Raw genomic sequence first — 18,721 nt, 5'->3', positions numbered from 1 at the left:
TACATCCAGGCTAGAGACTGTAGTTACTTAGTATGCTCAGAATAGTTCGCAGCCATGGTGAATGCACTGCCAGGTATGAATCAAATGGAGACATAGAATGCCCCGCATCCCGGACGTCTTCGCAACCCTCACATCATCCTCCTCTGCCAACTTGCCTCAACGTCTAGTTAATATGGCTTGCAGAGACCCTTGCATGTTCTGACTGTACCAGTAGAATCGTTTCTGTGGTGCAGGGATCGCAGAAAGACGACCTGAAACTCGCCCTCAGCAAGAAGGTCCTGTCCTTTCCCCCACCTTGCCCGTGCAGTTCTGCAGCAGATCACGCGTCTCTGCTGTGACCTTCCAAGGTTCTTCTGCCGATTCTTCCATCCAAGTTGAATAAAGTATCTGCAAAACTACCGAGTGACTTACCCCAGACGCCTCGTCTGGTCTTGTTCTCTCCGTTATTTAACGTCAATTTCTTTTCTTTTTCCCCATCTCCGCTCTCTCAACTGTCTGGTCTACCCACCCCGCAATTGATTGTCAGTGGATGAGGAGGACGAATACCCCTCGATTATTCGGAACAAATCCCTCAACATTCTCCTGCAAAATTAAATTGAATATTCTCGACTCGCCCTACTCGCTCGTCCCATTGAGTGCATTAAGTCAACCCATTGGAGGTCAACTACGTCACCAGCAATACGACTGCATCACCGGCCACAATGGCCTCCAGTTCCAGCCTGCCATCCTCGAATCCCTTTGGTCCCGGCTCGTCCTTTGCAAAGATATCCGAAGAGGAAGAATACGATGTAACTTCACCGACGGATCCCAGTTTCCGACGCTCACATACGACCTCACAAAGTCCCTTTTCGAGCGAGGCCGGACCCGATGAAGACGAGGACGAAAATAATAACAACACCCAAATAAACAGAAATATATTTGCAAGTGCTTATCAAGACAGTGGAGAAGGACTCAGTTCCGCCGATCTCAGCGCTGCTCTGTCTAATGCTGGTGGTCCCGGTCAGGGTATGCCGAATAACTATGCCATGGGTCGACGTACATCCGTGTCCGCCGAGTCCTTGAATCCTACCTCGTCTGGAGCGGATAGTTGGACACCGCCTTTCCATCCCAAGACCGACGAACAGTTATCGCGATTAAAGAAGGCTGTTAGCGGGAATTTCTTGTTCTCTCATCTGGATGACGAACATCTCAAGACTGTATTGGATGCATTGGTCGAAAAACCCATCCCCGCCAAGGGAATCAAAGTTATTACTCAGGGAGATGCAGGTGATTACTTTTATATTGTTGAAGAAGGTACCTTTGGAGTATTTATCAACCCGTCCGGAGCCGCCCAACCGGGTCCAGATGGACTCGGTACTCAGGTTGGAAGTATAGGACCTGGAGGTTCCTTTGGGGAGTTGGCATTGATGTACAATGCGCCCCGAGCGGCAACCATAGTCTCTCTAGACCCCAAGTCGACATTGTGGGCATTGGATCGTATAACCTTTCGACGCATCCTGATGGATTCTGCATTCCAGCGACGACGTATGTACGAAGCGTTCCTGGAGGAAGTCCCCTTACTCTCGTCGTTGAAACCCTACGAACGGTCCAAGATTGCCGATGCACTGGACACAATCAAATACGCCGCGGGCTCAACAATCATCCGCGAAGGTGATCCAGGCGATTCTTTCTATTTGTTGGAGTCTGGTGAAGCCGAAGCCGTCAAGGCCGGAACAACTGTTAAAGAGTATTCGCGAGGAGGTTATTTCGGTGAATTGGCCCTTCTAGATGAAAAGCCGCGGGCTGCGAGTGTGATTGCGAAGACGGATGTAAAAGTGGCCAGGTTGGGACGGGATGGGTTCAAGAGGTTGTTGGGTCCTGTGGAGCAGATTATGCGGAGGACGGAGTATGATGTTGATCCTGCTGGGACACCTACTACTAGTACCTAGTTTTGTTTCTGCTTTGTCTGTTTTGTGGTTCATGACGTTCTTTACTATTACTTGTTTAAACGATAGTTGAATGGTTATGTAGTATTTATTCAATTGATTGCGCTATGGGTATATTTGTCCTTATCCCTCCTGGGGATCTCCATCTTGTCGACGCTTAGTGTCGACTCTCTCGTATGGTACAGTCCCCCCCCCCGGGGGGTGCAGCAGCAGATATTATCCCTGCCGGATGGTATTCTCATGATATATCGAATCAATTATACGGCTTCTGTCCATATACACAATGCCTATACACGTCAGCATCCAAACATCCAAAAAAAGGGGGGGGAGCGAGAATAAAGACATACACCCTGGAATACATATGATAATTCAAATTCCTCAAATCCATCCTCACCCCATCCAACAACGCATATATCCTCGGCGTATCCCATTTGAGCACTCTCGAAAACAACGCCAATCCATACGGTTCAATCGACTCCATCATCTGCAGATTCATATACATGGCCAACTCTTTTAGTCTTCTATCCTTCGGCCAGGGCGATAACGGACATTTTTGAACTTCTTTGTGCACATGAACAAATCCCGCATTGAGGATCAGTTGGTGTATATGAGGCGCTATGTTCATTTCCTTGCCGAATGAGGCTGCCGCTTCACACAGCAGGACTTGGTATTGGTGATATGCCGAATTGAGGGGCAGACTATTATCGTCTGTAGAAGCCCAGGTTTCGAATTCGGTTAATTCTATCCATCCCCCCGGAGAGAGATGGTCGTATGCTCTTTGAAGTAATCGCGGCCAGTCGGCTATACTTCCTGCCATACTCCGGATATGAATATAATCAAACTTGATATTTTCTTCATGGAAATGCCATTCTGATTCCGCGTCGTCGATTTCAAACCTCAAATTGGGGGGCACCCAGGTTGGTTGAATATAGGATAAATCAGTCGCAATGACCTGCGTCTCTGGATGCGAATCCGCGAAATCAATGGCCCATAACCCCGTCCCACAACCGATATCTAATGCTTTCCCTATGTCGCTCTGTCCATTCCTACCGATCGGCGCACGATATAATTCGCCCCCGAACAGCAACAAATAAATATGGTGTTGCATATCCATGCGATCCTGCTCCATCTCGTCGTTTGGTAGAGGGTATGCGCCGGCGCGAAACGCATGGTATCGGCGCCCGTTTTCGTATTGGTAGTTGAAGATACTTTCGTTGAGGGAGGTCGTCGAGCTGGCTTTGTCGTCGCCTAGCGCGGAGTCGTTGTCGTCGTTGTCGTCGCGATGATAAAAATAGCCTGTTGGAGCGATGGTGGTGGTGTCTACAAGGAGGGGTTCGTTGTTGTTGACGTTATTGAAAGGATGATCGGTGGGTATTGGATTGTCCGGGTTGCTATTGCTAGCATGTCGCCATGTATATTGAGCCATTGTATATGTAGTCCCCTTCAGTTGAAAATAGGAACAAAATAATGAATGCGTTGAGATTCGGAGACGATATAAATGAAAGTCTCAAAAATAGATCAACCATCGTACAGCATCCACAACCTCGGATTGTGTCAGGGCTTGAGCTATCGCCATCAGCTACCCATGCAGGGATTGGATCGTTGTCAAAGGTATCTGTATGTATAGACTCAAGTTTGCGACAGAGTGGATATGATCAATTCCCCGTAACGTATGACGGAATCCAGTCCATCTCGGAAAATAATAAATTAAAATATAGACGAATAGCAGCGACGAAGATAAAACCCGGGGATTGGATTGATCGGATTGGAACTTGCGGCTTGAGTCAGTGCTGAGCTAGTTCCTTCATGTGGCCGTACCCTGAAGAAGCTGACCATCCTCGTTACTCCGCCAAAATGAACTATTCACACCCTTTGGGAGTTTCTGCATGAATTATTCTACACACCATGTGGCTCACTAGCTGCAAGGTTGCACATTGTGCACCGCAAATATCTCATTATCCGACATGTGCGGACCGCCTCGCTTTGATCTCGTCCTGTCTGTACATAGGAGTTAAATAAACATCGCATACTTCCGGACGTATCCACAGCATCAATGATGGATTCGTCTGTTTCTATCGTTGCTCCACTCCTCTCTAACTTCATGAATAAATTGCCTGATCCCCAGCTTGTCGGTCTGATCTTTTGTCCTCAGTATCCTGAGTAGTAGCTGCGGAGTGGAGTATATACTAAGAGATACGAGATTCAGGATACATACACTAGGAGACATACTAGCCGACGGATGAACATGATCTTCCTTCTCGCCGTTAGTATCGGCATCTCCATATGCACCGCCCTCGCTATCTATCGACTATTCTTCAGCCCGCTGGCAGGGATTCCCGGCCCCAAAATTGCGGCCATTACCGCTTGGTATGAGTTTTACTGGGACTGTGTGCAGCAGGGCCACTATTTGTTCAAAATTGGGCAAATGCACCAAAAATATGGTCTGTTTTTTCTTTTTCCCCCCTTTTTCGCCCCATTTATTTACTTATCGTTCTTGAATTCGATTGGTTCTTGTGCTTAAGACTAGACATTGACATTGACAGGCCCCATCGTACGCATCAATCCCTGGGAAGTCCACATCCAAGACCCATCCTACTGGGATACTATCTATACCAACAACAAAATCGACAAGGATGCCTGGTTCTATCGCGCCTTTGGCGATAATAGAGGTACCGTCGGCACTGGTCCATGGGACCTTCACCGCCGCCGTCGCGCGGCCATGGCCAAATTCTTTTCGGCCGCCAACGTCGCCCGCTTAGAGCCCAAAGTGCTCGCTCGAGTACAGAAATTACTCGATCGCGTGGAGGAAGGTCGTCAATGTCTTCGTAGCGGGGACTTTGCGGTTCTGCCTATATCGCATGCATTTCGCTGCTTTGCGACAGATGTGATTTCGGATTATGCTGCCCCGCATACGAGAGACTTTTTGAGTACGCCGGATTTCTCGGCGACATTCAATCAAGTTCTGAGAGATTTTTCTGAGATTATGCTCTGGCATAGACATTTTCCGGTTGTGTTTCCCATCTTGGGCGCCATGCCGCGCTGGTTGATATCCATGATGGATCCGACGGGGGCTCAGATTGCGGTGTTGGATAATCAAGCTGTATGTTCTGCTCGTGGCTGATTGATTTTGCAATATTAATATGCTAATATGCGTATAGAGTCTGCTTAAACAAGCACAAACCGTTATAGCCACAAAGGGAAATCCACCTGAAAAGTCGTTACCTACTGTCTTGGATGCCATATATACATCCGACGTGATCGGACCTGAAGAAAAGACTCTACCACGGATGATGGCAGAGACACAGGCTCTTCTCGGTGCCGGCACCGAGACAACCGGCAACACCTTATCAAATTTTGTCTATCACGTACTATCCAACAAATCAATACTAGACAAACTGATGACAGAGCTGGAAGAAGCATCACCCAAATCGCAATCATCCGATTTGCTCGACTCTAGAACTCTGGAGAAACTCCCATATTTACAGGCATGTATCAGGGAAGCCCTCCGTCTGGGAATGGGAGTCGTCGGACGTCTCCCTCGCATCAACCCTATCGCACCAATGACCTACGCAACACCGTCCCCCTCAGAATCAACACCACCAAAGACATACACCTTCCCACCTGGAACCGTCCTGTCAATGTCCATAATCGACATGCATCTAAACAGCGACATTTTTCCGGACCCTCGCACCTTCCGACCCGAACGCTGGATCGATTCCCCCGAACCCCATCTCCGACAAATGGAAAAATGCTTCGTACCGTTTGGTAAAGGCACGAGGGGTTGTCTGGGTATTGAATTAGCCAAAGAAGAACTTACGCTTATGACGGGGAATCTGTTTCGACGATTTGGAAGACATATGGAGTTGTTTGGTACGTCGGGGAGGGATGTCAGTATTGTGCATGATTATTTTGCGCCGTTTGGGCCGAAGGATAGTAAAGGCGTTAGGGTCGTTGTGCGTTGATGTTTAATGATATATGATGATATATACGACTTGATAGAATTTATATGCATAAATGCTTTTTTGTTGAGTATGAAAATGAAGTTCAAAGCTAGAGAATCCATTGGTGGAGGCTGTATGCCTAGGCATCTTCCGTCACTGCGGGAGCTTCTTCCAACACACTGCAACCTCGAAATACTTGTCACCAAGCAAACGACCACCCCCTTATACCTAAGCGGTATGAAAACATGCCACCTGCAAAACCTCCCAAGAAAAAACCATCCTCCACACAACCCAAACCACAACCAACCCCACCAGACTGGCCCCCTCTCCGCCCATTAGTCCCCTCCACAGACCTCTATATCGAACCATTGCTCACAAATCAAATCTACATAATCCGCAATTTCTTCACAGCCAGCTTGTGTAAGTCATACGTTTCGTTTTTCACCAGCTCTTCATCGGCAATTGATTTGGTGACGACACCGCTGAAGCCGAAGAGTAAGGATCATGCGGTTAGGGTGAATGATCGGTTTCAGGTTCAGGATGCTGGGTTCGCGGAGATGTTGTGGAGGGGGACTTGTTTGAGGGATGTTGTCTATGAGAGGAGGGGGATAGATGAGCGTGGTGTTGAAGAGGAAGAAGAGGAGAATGAGCGGATTTGGGGTGGAAGGGTATTAGGATTGAATCCGAATATTAGGATATATCGGTATACGCCGGGGCAGTTTTTTGCGCAGCACTGTACGTCTCCCTCACCTGCTCTACTTGCTTGCTATTACTTGAATGGTTGGAAAGACTAACAAGGCAGACGACGAATCCAATACACTCCAATTCCCTGACCACACACCCAACAAACCAGTCCCGGCACGCACAACATGGACTCTACTGATATATCTCACCACGACCGAAGGAGGAGAAACAGTCTTCTATCCTGAAGATGGCTCTGCGCCGATATCTGTGACTCCTGAGGTCGGAATGGCGCTTTTGCACCGGCATGGAGAGCATTGTCTTTTACACGAGGGAAAGGAGGTTCGGAAGGGGGAGAAGTGGGTTATACGGAGTGATTTGGTAGTGCGATAGCTCTATACATGTTGTATCTGTATAGACAATCTTATTCATCGGGTTGCCTGTAGGATTCAATTATCCCCACATTTTGATCTCCACTACGTGCTCAAAACTGAATTGCTATTGGTCAAAAACTAGTTAAAATATTCAACGCTAGTACCAATCAAGAGACTGGGCATGGAGTTTTACTGGATCAGAACTGCAGATTGACCAATCAGAAGCCTCAAATTGAGCAAAAAAAAAGAGACCCGCAACAAAAAGGTTTGCCTTCCTGCCAAAACCAAAAGCCCAGGTCGCTCTTTCCCTGAAACAGTATATATGGACGACACCTGAGAAGTCAGGCACCTAGGCCAAGACTGTCAAATCATTCGCTGGGAATACCGCCTTGTCTTCAAAAAGAAAAAGCCGACTTTTGCGATGGCCTCGACCTCACCGCCTACTACTGCTGGCTGCGCTTCACTCTCACCACCACGACAGTAGCTCATCCAAAGCGTATTGTCATGTCGTCGTTACAGACCATGACAGCGCCAGCGGTGGGCCATAATCGGCCTCCCGATCCTGGGATAGATATTGCTAGTAGCAGTACTACTAGGACGAATGATGCGATTGTTGATCATAAAAGCGACGATTTGTCACGGCATGATTTTCGAGACCCCGATGTTAATGCCAACGCTGGTACCGATAGGAATACGAACGTTGCGAGCCGTGATCGTGAAGAACCAATGAATACGGATGTCGCATCGTCAAAACAGAACGGATCCGCACTGCATGATCGATCACCTGCCGAGGCCAATAGCGAGGAAAAACTGGATACGGTGGCTGACAACGGAAGGGATGGAAATGAAAGAAAAGAAACACAAGAAGAACAGAGGCAAATAAAAGAGGAAAAACAAGAGGCACAGCTAGAAGAGCAACCGGCAGAAAAAGAGACAAGTACAAAAGACGTGTCGGACATGACCACGGTCAAGGAAGATCCGACAGACAAACACAATCAGTTACCGCTGCAAGATCAAGAGAAACAATCAGCTGCTACATCCCTTCTTGCTCAACTACTGGGGAGCCTCAGTGCTCAAACTGGTCCGTCACCTGCTACCCCGGAATATCTGCCTCGGACGCCATTGCCAGAACCATTGACCGATGCATCGACGCCGGCAGCTCCAAATGAAGATATCTCGTTGCCAGTGATCAATGGACAGACCGAGGAAGTGGGAACACAACCCGGGACAGATGGACAGGCTGTTACCAAGCAGGAAGACAAACTCACAGAGGTGCAGGATCACCCTGTTTCACCCACAGACAAACCGTTCAACGATATGCAAATCGATACAGCTGCCACAAGAATACCAGATATGGTTACCGGGGTTATGGAGGATCCGCTCTCCAAGACAAGTCATGACCACAGCGCCCTCTTTGCACCTTTCGATGCCGATGGCAGTATTAAAAATGGCTTAGATTCTCTGCAGCAGCATGATCTGTTTGCGAATGCATTCCTGTCTCACGAAATCAACATGTCTGGTCTCCCCGATGTGAGTTACTCTCAGTACGATGTAGCTACGTCTATAGCTGGGTCGGAGCCGCGTATCCAAGCTTTTGCAAAACTCGAGTTTGACGATGGTCATTTCTACGTGAATACCTACTCGTTCATTCTTGGCCGAGACGTCCGAGCAGCACGTGCCGCTTTTCAACGCGAAGTACAAGCTCGACAAGCTATGAGACCGTCAAGAAACAAAAGCTCCAGCGGTGGGAATACGTCTCACACCCCTAATCGAGTCAAACGTGACGGCAGCGCCTACGTCGGTAGCGTGGTGAGCGATCGAGGCGGTATCATGGGGTTCGATCCTGATGTACCTCATCATATTTCACAGATTAGTCGTCGGTCGTCTGTCTCGTCTCAACCAGACTCTGTGCTTCATGCAACTCCGGCACAGTTACAAACGAACCATACAGACTACAATGCGCTTGCCATGCAGTCTTTATACGACGGCAATGCCGATGCAAAACCAGTTGACATGCTGGCTTTGTTGCCTTCACCCGATGCTTGTCCAACAATTCCAATTCATCCGCCAGCAACCGCAGACGGCAGCTCCGCCGGTCACAAGGGAATATCCCGGAAGCATGTAAAGATTGCGTATAACTTTGACAAGAATTTCTTTGAGATGGAAGTCATGGGTCGAAACGGCGCTTTTATTGGGGCTGATTGGCTTGCACCGGGACAAGTGAGGCCACTGCATAGTGGAGATTATATTCAGATTGGAGGCGTCCGCATACGGTTTCTCCTCCCAGACGTACCCATAGGCGAGACTGGAGCCGATCGACTTGAAGAACCTCTACCGGAAGGAGACGGCACTGCCACCGCTAGAGAGACCACTGAGGTAACAGGCGAGGTAGATGCAATGGAAGAAGACTCAGATGAAAGCCAAGAAGGCACAAGTAAACCAAGAGTGACGAAACTTATCTTGAAGACAAAATCTCAGGCAGATTCAGCAAACGCCGATGCATCGGCTGACGCCAATGGCGAATCATCACAGCCCAAGAGACGTGGACCTGGTCGTCCTCCCAAGGATGGCATCATGTCGAAACGTGAGCGTGCCGAGATTGCCAGGGAGCAGAAACTAGCAGCAAAACGTGAAGCCAACGGTGGAGTGACACCACCCCCGCCGGTCAACCGTCCTAAGCTACCTACCAAACAACCGCGAAAAGAGGATTCAGTGGAGGAAGTTGCGGCAGCTGTTACTCCTGCTACTCCTGCTAAACCAGCAGCGGAGAAGAAGTCCGTCAAGCGCAAGCAACCTGATGGTTCTGTCGTTGACGTTCCTGTCGAGTCTATCGAAGGTGATGAACAGCCACAAATCGTGCCAGAACAACAACCACCACAGCCTGTTGTGGAATATGCGAAACCACCTCCTCCCAAGAAACGCAAACCCTCACGGTCTCCTTCACCTGACTATCCTCCCGAATCGGCCTACACGCCAGATCAATTGCAAAAACCTCCTTATAATTATGCCGTTCTTATTTTCGATGCTTTGACAGAATCACGGACACCAATGACTCTAAAACAAATATACAGGGCGCTCAAATTAAAGTACCCGTATTTCAGATTCAAGTGCGAGACTGAAGGTTGGACGTCTAGTGTTCGGCACAACTTGAATGGAAATCGACAACTATTCGAGCATGCAGAACGAGACGGTAAAGGTTGGTCGTGGCAGCTTCGAGCAGGAGCATCAGTGGAAAAGGAGAAGAAACGAAGACCATCGCCTCCGCCTCCGGCATCACATATTCACCATCCTCCTCAACATTACATGCCTCCGCCGAATCATACGTATCCGAATCAAAGTTTGCAGAACCAGCAATTCCAGTTCTCAGCAATACCACCTAATACCTTTAACGCTCCTGCTCCTCAACCGAGTACCTATCAACGTCCAGCACCTCCTCCGCCTGCTCAAACATCCGCACCGAATCCATTCAAGAATATCAGTCTTCCTCCCGCTCTTACCCAGCAAGCACCTGCGAAATACGTCTCACCTTATCCTTGTGCTTTGCCGCCAGAAATCCTTCAGCTTCAGCAGGAAAGTCAACCGAAACCGGCAATGGATCAAAGACAGTCTGGTTCTGTTACTCCGCATCCGCATCAACCTATGCTGCATCAGTCACAACCGCCGCCACCGCAACATCAGCCGCAACATCAAACCCAACCTCAACATAACCAGCCACATCAACCTCAGCAACATCCTCCTCCCCAGTATACCCCGAATGGCCCATCATATCCACCACCGGCCAACAGTCAAATACATCATTATCCTCCTCCACCCGGCCAAGGTCCACCACCCTCTCCGTCCCAACAACCGCCGCAACCATATCAGCCTCAACCTCAGCCTCCACAACAACACCAACTGTATCAACCACCACCAGGAGGTCCGCCACTCACAGACAATAATAACGTCAATAACAAGAACAATGTTAGTGGCAACAGCACCACCAACACAATCCCCGAAGAATCATCACTCTCCTTCCTCGAAAGAGCAAACAAAGCTATCGACGACTTCGAAGCAGTCCTAATGGAAGACTACGACGATAAAAACTACATCCGCGAAGTGCTCAAGAGCGCCCGAGCACGCGCCTTGGGACATGCAGACAAGAGTTCCTTTGCGGATGGAGAGCCAAAGGATGAAGCTGTTTTATTGGATGTATTGCGGAATTTGATTGGGAGTTTGAAAGATGAGTAATCCTTTCCCTTATTGATCTCTTGGGCTCTGGGATTGGGAGGTGTTATGGATATGGCTGGCAGTGACTAGACGAACGAATTTTATGACTTGATATGATGGACTACTTATTTGATGTGGGAATAAGTTCTATGAACTTTGAATATCTTTTCGAAAAGGTGTCATACAGGGCGTTTCTCTTGACTTTCAAAAAGGAGAAATATGGTCTTATTTACTGTTCCTTTTGATCCTTTCTTCTGTGCATATGATACCTACTCTGATATGTCTAGAATTAGTTAGTGAATCTAACATGCTTACTCATTATTGTCTAGTGACTTTTGTAAAGATATCGAAGTGGATTTCTAAATGTCAGAATAGCTCAAGTCATCAGCTTACAATCTCATCAGATCAGTGTTACACTCACTGTAAGTGGTTAAGGAACAAGCTCGGCTTGCATGCGCCAAGATCTCCGCTTGTGGATACTCAATCCCGCATAAACAAACACCACCAAAAAGACATCACCAACATCACCCCAACCGCTAACGAGTGCCTCTGAAGAAGATAAGAAGAAGAAAAAAGAAAAAATGCAATCCGAACACTACCGCAAAATCGAACTCCAATCCCCCGCAGACCTAACCTACCTCTACACCAACGCGATCGCCCTATCGCGTCAAAAGCTCGATTTACACTTCCCGCCGTCCGCGTCATATTCACAAAATGGTAATCAGCTGGATCCGATGAAGGAGCGTGTTAAGGAGCTTGTAGATGATGTTCGTCCCTTCACTCCCTTCTCAAATACGAAAGAATTTTAGGTGCTAATTGGAGTAGTTCATCCGGCAAACATACACCTACGCCTCCGACTCCCTAAGCATAAACGGTCTCGAATTTGATTCTGCTTCTCTCTCTGCAGCTGCAGCAGCATCAAAGTCAAAAGGGTCTGCGTTACCGTTTCCAGCGACATTCTCGGCGCCCGATGAAACAGTGGAATATGAACCGTACGATGGGAAACTTGCTTCGCGTGTAAGTTCGTTGTATGCGCAACTTGAGTCGTTAACGACTACGGTAGCGCAATTAAGACGTGATGCGCCGCGAAAGACGGCGAGGATGTATGCTGGAAATCTGAAGAAGATTTTGGATCGAGAGGATGAGGAATTTCAACGACAACAACAACAGCAGGAAGAAGAAGAGCAGGGGAAAAGGAAACGCAGACGAATTGATAATGATAAAGATGGCGATGATACGAATATACACGAGGAAGAAGAGGAAGAAGAAGAAGGAATAAATCCAGAATACAGACTCGATATCCCCTTTGGTACTGCGGCGGAACGTGAACGATGGCACAGCGGTGAAATAGCAGAGATTTATACAGATACGTTGCGGACATTACTCCGATTGCAAGGGGAGGAATTAGCCGGTACAGAAGCGGATACAGAGGATAGTGATAAGAAGGCTATATCTACGACTGTGGCAACGGCGGAGAGGGCGGAGAGAGCTGTTGAGGTTGTCGAAAAGATGGTTTAGTTTATTACATGTATATATATATATAAACCTTGTTATGATATTATAATGATGATTCTCCATAGCTATCTACCTTGACTCGCCTAATTCACCCAAAGGGATACCCAAAAAAGAAAGATGAGAGATGTACATGCACAAGCACAAACTGGCGTGTATGTTGGCAATCAGATATCAGTCTGAGTCCAGTATATGAAGGATAACAAACAATTCAATGTCATTATTTAATAGTCGATCTCTATATTTAAGCACCGGTCGTCTCTCCGGCAGGCGCAGCAGCTTCACCAGTAGCAGCAGGAGCAGCCCACTTAGGAGGACGAGTCCACTGGGGATCCTGCCATGGGCCAGCATCGCTCAACTCACAGCCTCCCTCACATTCACAAGTACCACCAAACTCCTTTGGCAAATTCTCCTTGGGCACCTGCGCAAACAATTCAGACTGATAGTTCGATCCCAACACCTTGATCTTATCGACCGTAACCGGGTCAAGGAATCCCTTGACTGCGCTGAAGACGCTACTGAATCCCCAGGGAGCGTTGATCAAGTACAATTTTCCCAATCGTTCAGGGTAATAGTTTTGCGAAATGGCGGAGGCTTGACGGACGTATCCATACACAGAGGGGACGCTGGTGATTCCGACTCCCTTGAGGTCCATGATGGTGCAGCAGGTTTCGAGTAATTTGCCTGCTTGACGGGAGCAGGCCGGTAGACGGGGATCGGCCAGTTTCTCGTACTCGCATACGAGGTTTTGGAGCATTCGTTCGGCGGTGGTGATCTTGTACATGGCGTTGAGATCGATTTTGCCGAGTTTTTCAATGTAGACAGGTCGGCCGTCCTTGTCGGTCGGTCAACTTTGTTTATCCTTACATCAGAAATCGGGTGAGTCTACCTTATCAGTCTTGTGGTAATATTGCGGATAATACGCAAACACCTGAGGCTTCTCCGTGTAATCAAAAGTTCGCACGAGCTCGTCCGTGCCAAACTCCTTTCTCCATTTCTCACACTCGACGAACCTATCCTCCATTAATATCACTCATACAGTCAAAGCTGCGGAGAAAACATACATAGCCTTGGCAGCCTCAACATTAAACTTCCTCGCGCGCAAGAACCGTAACAGAGTCAACGTATCCAAACGCTCCGTATAACCCTCTTGTTCCAACAAAGCACGGAGCTGGAAGATCTTTGCATCTTGTTCCTCAGTGGTGTGGCCGGGGTGACCGGATCGTGCTTCGGGTGAGGTTGTTGGGAAATCGTAGTCGTCATATTTTGGGTCGAAGTTTTGGGGTTTTTCGGCCATGGCTGCTGATTCTCCCTTTTTTTCCTTTTGTTTTATTTCTTTCTCCTGGTTGTCCGATTTGATTGATAGATCACAGATTCGGAGAAAAGCAAGGATTACTCGCTGTTGTATTCGTTCGGAGGAGTCTTGGTTGAGGAAAGTGTTGACTTTTCGTGCCAAGAACAACAATGATCGAGCTTATGACGGAGGCAAATCGTATCCAGAGACTATACAATGAGCACGACAAGACGAGCTCTTCCACCAGGAAAAAATTCGGAATCGAGGAAATAGTTCAAGGAGGGAGAGAAGGAGGAAGAGGGAAAAGGGGAGAAATTCAGTAGAGTAGGGAAAGTGGGACGCGGAGACGACAGAACGAACTTAACGTGGAGTCAAAGTCACTGGATTAAGCCAATGACTTGTACTTCAGATGATTTGTCGGTCTGACTTGATAGCGGTGTCAACTTGTATGCATAGTTGTACTATTTTACTTGCAGTGGATTCACCTGATCAGGTACTCAATATATTTTCTCGTATAACAACATAAACATAATAAATGCCGCATATCTGTATGTATATATATCGCTTGAACTCGCAAATCATACAAATGCAACAGACTCAAATCAAAACATCGCACATTATTATTACATGAAGAGACCATGGCCCGATCTTGAACAAAAGAAAAGCAGAAAAACAATATGGTATAAGATAAGAAATACATGTCAGTAAAAGCCGGAATTATAGTGGACCACCATCTCTGATAACAACGTTGAAGACACCAAACACATTTCATCTTCGACCAGCGAGAGATGAGAACTGTTGTACGTACTGTACAATACAGTACTAACAACGAAAATGGCAAATCAAAAACCAAAATAGAAAATAAAAAATAGAATAAAAAATAAATCAATAAGGATATGTGCAGACCCGACTAGACCTCAGGTTGACGCAAGTCGGGGTAGGGGTATCATAGTGAAGCTCGAGGAGCGAGCAGGTTATAGAACGTTAGACGGCGAGGGTTAAAAAGGTCATAAACCTTACCAGCCCTTGCGGCGAGCGAAGCGCTTGTTCAAAAGTGTCAAAACCTTTGACACGTTGAATTGAACGTATTCAAGATCAAGGTCCTCTTGATTGTCTTTCTGCATTTCGAGCAGATCATCCAACTTCAGGTCCAATTCTAACAGGCCACGCGCACGTCCTACGAACGTTTTAGTGATTGAACCCCATGGAATAATGAAGGAGACTTACCCTTGTAGTGTAGACTGATAACGAATGTCCCCGGAAGTGGACTGCGGAACATAAAAAATATATTGGCTCGTCGGTTCTCTGGCACATTGCTCTTGCGGATAACGCCTTCTTTTTCCAGTTGCTGATGCGTAAACTTGTACGGCCCAAGTTCTTGGTTCTTCTGCTGCTTGCGTGATTTGCCCTCTGACTGACTTCGCACATTATGCAGATACGATTTGTATGTTTCCAGCTGACCAACCAAGTACGCATTGTGATCACGGATCGTACGGAACACCTCGTCCAATTGTTTGGTCTCCTCAAGGACCTTTTCCTTGAGCGAGCCTAAATGGACCAACTCTTGTTCAACCTCGTCGCGCAAAAGACCAAACTCGTCAGACCGGTCAATCACGCCCATCTCTTGAAGTTGACTGAGCAGTTCCATAGTTCGGATACCCTTGCGTACCATGACTGCATCGTTCTTTAGAGTTGCAGCAGCTTCGGCAATGCGATCCAGACGTAAAGGCCGCTGCAAGACCTTCGAACCTTCCGGGAGTGCACGCAAAATCTGAACAAAAGTCGACTTGGCCTCCATGAAATAAATCTCCTCTTGTGTAATGTCGAGTGCAGCGGTAAGATCGTCGACAGAGGTCTCCCACTTACTGAACAGAGGCAGATTGATTTGACGGTTGTCTTTGCGCGGAAGCTGTGGAGGCGCTGGGCCAAGCTCTTGAAGGATCGATTGCAGATGAGAGTGTTGATCCGAGGCCGCCAAAGCCGCGCTGTGCCTTTCTAACAAGGAGTGAGTCGCGTAGACCTCGTTCAAAGAAATCTGTAGTTCGAGGTCGCGCTTCGTCAAAGCAACATAGTTGTCCATTTCCAGACTCTCATAAAAGTCCTGAACTTCACACAGGTCAAGCATGAACTTGTTCACACGTTCTTTATTCTGATGAATGAACGGCTGGAGCTTCGCCATGTAGGGTTCCTTGGCATACGAGGGCTTGTTGGCCAAGTTTTGCAGCATCTTAGCAATGAGGGTCAACGTTCGGCGTGGCTTGTCGGAGGGAACTGAATCGATGAGCATATACGAGCGAGGAGTCACAATGGCTGGGTTGATAAAACGAAGAAAGAAGAAACCTCCAATCAATGTGCAAATGGTCTGGTCCTGAGCGTCCGGGTACTTGCGGCGAGACAGACTGCGAATCTGCTTGCAGATCCATCGAATGCCGTACGGAGCCTTTTCAAGTCCGTCAATGATTGTCGTCAGGAAGGCGTTGGCAATATCGGTCAACATCTTCAAACGAGGCTCAATGATGGCTTGAACTTGTTCGTTCTCGGCGGCAACTTCGGCAGTCACTGATTTGGGAAGGTAATCAGGCAGTCGTCCAGTGTCTTCTTCAATCTGCTGAACCATGCTCTCGTACACCTTCAATGGGTTGATCTCAAGGTCAACGTCCTGCAACTCGATCAGCGAGTTGATCTGATCCGCCAAGATGTTTTTCAGGTAGCTCTGACCGGGACCACGGCGAGTGTAAGTGGTCATCATTCGCGAGACGGGGGTATTCTGGCGTAAGAGCGACGAGTATTCTGGGGTATTATCGAATTGGTAAGTCAGAACAGACTGAAACATAGTCAGTAGTAAGTGCTCTTCGCGACTTTCGTATTGATTCCCGTAAATCACAAACATTACGGTTTGCAGGAGCGAATCGATTTCGGACATTGAAACGAGACGACAGAGATGGGCAATGTGTTTTGGCTCGGATTGAAGCAGGAAGAGGAGATTGCCGTATTTTTGTGTCTTTTCATCGTTGGGAAAGTAGCCCACTTGTGAAGACTCCAAGCTTTCCTCGAGGCGACTGGAGATTTCATTTTGCTATATGACCGTCAGGTTGGCCAGACAAGAAACAGAAGATAGGGAGGGGGAAAAAAAAGAAAAAACAACAAACCTCCTCTAACGCCATGCGATTTTGAATGAGCAATGCAATTCTAGAATCCAAGTAGCGAACATCTTTTTCCAGAACGAAATTCTTTTTAGACTGCGACGAGATTTTTGCTTTGAGTTCGCGAAGATGTTTTTGCGCTAAATCACAATCAGTTCCACGTCTTGATACACGAAGCAGGATAGGATACCCCTGGCCAAATCGTCTGATATCTCCAAATCTTTATCCTTCGCGGACATGGACAGGTAGAACGCGGTCACGGACATGCGCTTTGACGCGCGCAGCGACCTCGTGTCGTGCGAAGACATTGTGTTTTGACGAGAAACGGGCTGAAAGGAGGAGGAAGAGGAGGTCGATGCCCTCGATGCCCTCGATGCCGGCTGGAGCATGGTAGCTACCGACATTGGGACGAGTTCGCGACCGGTTGAAAGCGTAGTATATGGATTATATAAATAGCGATCTCGCGGGATTATACCGAATATATAATGCCGCGTCGCTGTGTGTAGGCTCGATTCCGAGTGTCATATACGATTCCGGTGTCGTTCGTCGGGTCACCAGAGTGAACAATTCCAATATATCGGGCTTGGTCTCGATTCGACCGGTATATAGAGTAGATAGACCGAATAGCGAAGGGGTTCGGTCGAGGCAATGTCGTGAGAAATGAATATAGTCGTAAAAGGGAATTTCAATCGTCCTGGGAAGCGTAAGGTAATTGAATTGAATTAGATAGGGGTATGTTGGGTAGCGAAACAGTTGTGTGTCAAGTTTCTGGAGTGTTGCTGCTTGTTTTTCCTTTTTTTTCCTTTTCGTGGAGCCCCTTTTTTATTTCGATTCGAGCCGAGTAAGAGAGCGATGACAATTGTCGGCGCAATGGCAGACAAAGGAAACGATCGTGATGGGGATATAGGTAGAGAAGGAGAATGAAGAGAAAAGAAAGATGCAAAAGGAGAGAGTCAGAAGAAGAAGAACGGCGTCGATCTTCTGCTGGGAGGGGTGCCAGGGAATAGAGGAAGAGGAGCAGGGGCAGGCAGGGAAGAGCGGGGGTGTTGGTTGCGCATTTCCGGTTTGGATACCCTGCCCTTCTATACACATGATAAGTTATTTTTTTTTCTCCCGTTTTCTTTTTCTTTCCCTTTTTATTCTCGTATTTACTTGAATACAAGAGTTACACAGTCAATCCCAGTGATATTATTAGTAACTACCTACATACTAGGCGATAAGAAGAGAGGAAGGTAGTTCCTGTGCTTGAGTACGGAGAGTAACTCAGATAGAGTGACGATTGTATGCATATCTCTCCATTATGGAGCCTTAATTATGGGGCAGCACATACAGTCGCACTAACTGTAGATTAAGGACTGCCATTCAAGACAAAACACTCATAGGAGTAGTACTACTAGTAGTACTACGCACAGTGCTCTGCTATGTAGTGAATAGCTACGTATTAAGCAGAAATACTGGATAAACGTCTGCGCATGATGTTGTATCAAGTGAGACAAGACGACGCTGAAACGGATGAGTTGCATCAGTTCAGAATTAGCCCCTGAAACCCCGGTTGGTGGCTAACGCAGCAACTCACTGCGAGTGTCTACAGAATACGAGAGAAGTATAAAATGTACGTAAACTTATATCATCAAGGACCTCAACA

The 18,721-nt window shown here is 47.5% G+C and overlaps 8 protein-coding genes across 8 annotated transcripts, besides 5 other annotated features; 5 read left to right on the top strand and 3 right to left on the bottom strand.

Annotated features, from left to right (window-relative positions):
- Nucleotides 1–701: 701 nt before the first annotated feature.
- On the top strand, nt 702–2,086 carry TSTA_073030 (cAMP-dependent protein kinase regulatory subunit PkaR; the record flags this gene model as incomplete). The annotated part of the gene is made up of 2 exons (XM_002341259.1): nt 702–1,920; nt 1,995–2,086. 2 exons carry the CDS (start codon nt 702–704, stop codon nt 2,084–2,086), a joined length of 1,311 nt encoding a protein of 436 aa, XP_002341300.1.
- A 92-nt stretch (nt 2,087–2,178) lies between these two features.
- TSTA_073020 (uncharacterized protein) lies at nt 2,179–3,370 on the bottom strand (the record flags this gene model as incomplete). Its single annotated transcript, XM_002341258.1, has 2 exons — nt 2,273–3,370; nt 2,179–2,212 (listed from the first exon to the last, which is right to left on the bottom strand). The coding sequence occupies exons 1-2, from the start codon at nt 3,349–3,351 to the stop codon at nt 2,179–2,181; spliced, it is 1,113 nt and encodes a 370-aa protein (XP_002341299.1). The 5' UTR covers nt 3,352–3,370.
- Nucleotides 3,371–3,621: 251 nt separating this feature from the next.
- Nucleotides 3,622–3,642: a sequence feature (AT_rich).
- Nucleotides 3,643–4,164: 522 nt separating this feature from the next.
- TSTA_073010 (cytochrome P450, putative) lies at nt 4,165–5,894 on the top strand (the record flags this gene model as incomplete). The annotated part of the gene is made up of 3 exons (XM_002341257.1): nt 4,165–4,366; nt 4,469–5,025; nt 5,084–5,894. The coding sequence occupies 3 exons, from the start codon at nt 4,165–4,167 to the stop codon at nt 5,885–5,887; spliced, it is 1,563 nt and encodes a 520-aa protein (XP_002341298.1). The 3' UTR covers nt 5,888–5,894.
- A 157-nt stretch (nt 5,895–6,051) lies between these two features.
- Nucleotides 6,052–7,159, top strand: TSTA_073000 (uncharacterized protein). The gene is made up of 2 exons (XM_002341256.1): nt 6,052–6,601; nt 6,669–7,159. Exons 1-2 carry the CDS (start codon nt 6,112–6,114, stop codon nt 6,938–6,940), a joined length of 762 nt encoding a protein of 253 aa, XP_002341297.1. The 5' UTR covers nt 6,052–6,111; the 3' UTR covers nt 6,941–7,159.
- Nucleotides 7,160–7,425: 266 nt separating this feature from the next.
- TSTA_072990 (forkhead domain protein) lies at nt 7,426–11,189 on the top strand (the record flags this gene model as incomplete). Its single annotated transcript, XM_002341255.1, has 2 exons — nt 7,426–10,117; nt 10,142–11,189. The coding sequence occupies 2 exons, from the start codon at nt 7,426–7,428 to the stop codon at nt 11,146–11,148; spliced, it is 3,699 nt and encodes a 1,232-aa protein (XP_002341296.1). The 3' UTR covers nt 11,149–11,189.
- Nucleotides 10,480–10,938: a mobile genetic element.
- Nucleotides 11,190–11,693: 504 nt separating the features above from the next.
- Nucleotides 11,694–12,645, top strand: TSTA_072980 (uncharacterized protein; the record flags this gene model as incomplete). The annotated part of the gene is made up of 2 exons (XM_002341254.1): nt 11,694–11,894; nt 11,953–12,645. Exons 1-2 carry the CDS (start codon nt 11,709–11,711, stop codon nt 12,643–12,645), a joined length of 879 nt encoding a protein of 292 aa, XP_002341295.1. The 5' UTR covers nt 11,694–11,708.
- Nucleotides 12,376–12,400: a microsatellite.
- Nucleotides 12,646–12,720: 75 nt separating the features above from the next.
- Nucleotides 12,721–14,259, bottom strand: TSTA_072970 (phosphatidylinositol transporter, putative). The gene is made up of 3 exons (XM_002341253.1): nt 13,704–14,259; nt 13,529–13,652; nt 12,721–13,474 (listed from the first exon to the last, which is right to left on the bottom strand). Exons 1-3 carry the CDS (start codon nt 13,934–13,936, stop codon nt 12,884–12,886), a joined length of 948 nt encoding a protein of 315 aa, XP_002341294.1. The 5' UTR covers nt 13,937–14,259; the 3' UTR covers nt 12,721–12,883.
- Nucleotides 14,260–14,448: 189 nt separating this feature from the next.
- Nucleotides 14,449–17,480, bottom strand: TSTA_072960 (GTPase activating protein Sar1, putative; the record flags this gene model as incomplete). The annotated part of the gene is made up of 4 exons (XM_002341252.1): nt 14,449–15,110; nt 15,161–17,009; nt 17,083–17,216; nt 17,267–17,480. The coding sequence occupies 4 exons, from the start codon at nt 17,478–17,480 to the stop codon at nt 14,950–14,952; spliced, it is 2,358 nt and encodes a 785-aa protein (XP_002341293.1). The 3' UTR covers nt 14,449–14,949.
- Nucleotides 14,792–14,819: a sequence feature (AT_rich).
- A 506-nt stretch (nt 17,481–17,986) lies between the features above and the next one.
- Nucleotides 17,987–18,044: a sequence feature (CT-rich).
- Nucleotides 18,045–18,721: the final 677 nt, after the last annotated feature.

The sequence above is a fragment of the Talaromyces stipitatus genome, genomic scaffold (assembly GCF_000003125.1).
Source record: "Talaromyces stipitatus ATCC 10500 scf_1105507295523 genomic scaffold, whole genome shotgun sequence".
Classification (NCBI taxonomy): Eukaryota; Fungi; Ascomycota; class Eurotiomycetes; order Eurotiales; family Trichocomaceae; genus Talaromyces; species Talaromyces stipitatus.
This window is presented reverse-complemented; position numbering and strand designations above follow the sequence as displayed.

Bases quoted from the DNA above. Each gene is read 5' to 3' on its own strand.
- TSTA_073000 (XM_002341256.1), top strand. From the start codon at position 6,112: ATGCCACCTGCAAAACCTCCCAAGAAAAAACCATCCTCCACACAACCC. The intron at 6,602-6,668 runs GTACGTCTCCCT...CTAACAAGGCAG, and splicing joins GCAGTTTTTTGCGCAGCACT to ACGACGAATCCAATACACTC.
- TSTA_072970 (XM_002341253.1), bottom strand. From the start codon at position 13,936: ATGGCCGAAAAACCCCAAAACTTCGACCCAAAATATGACGACTACGAT. The intron at 13,653-13,703 runs GTATGTTTTCTC...AATGGAGGATAG, and splicing joins GTTGAGGCTGCCAAGGCTAT to GTTCGTCGAGTGTGAGAAAT. The intron at 13,475-13,528 runs GTAGACTCACCC...CCGACCGACAAG, and splicing joins ATTACCACAAGACTGATAAG to GACGGCCGACCTGTCTACAT.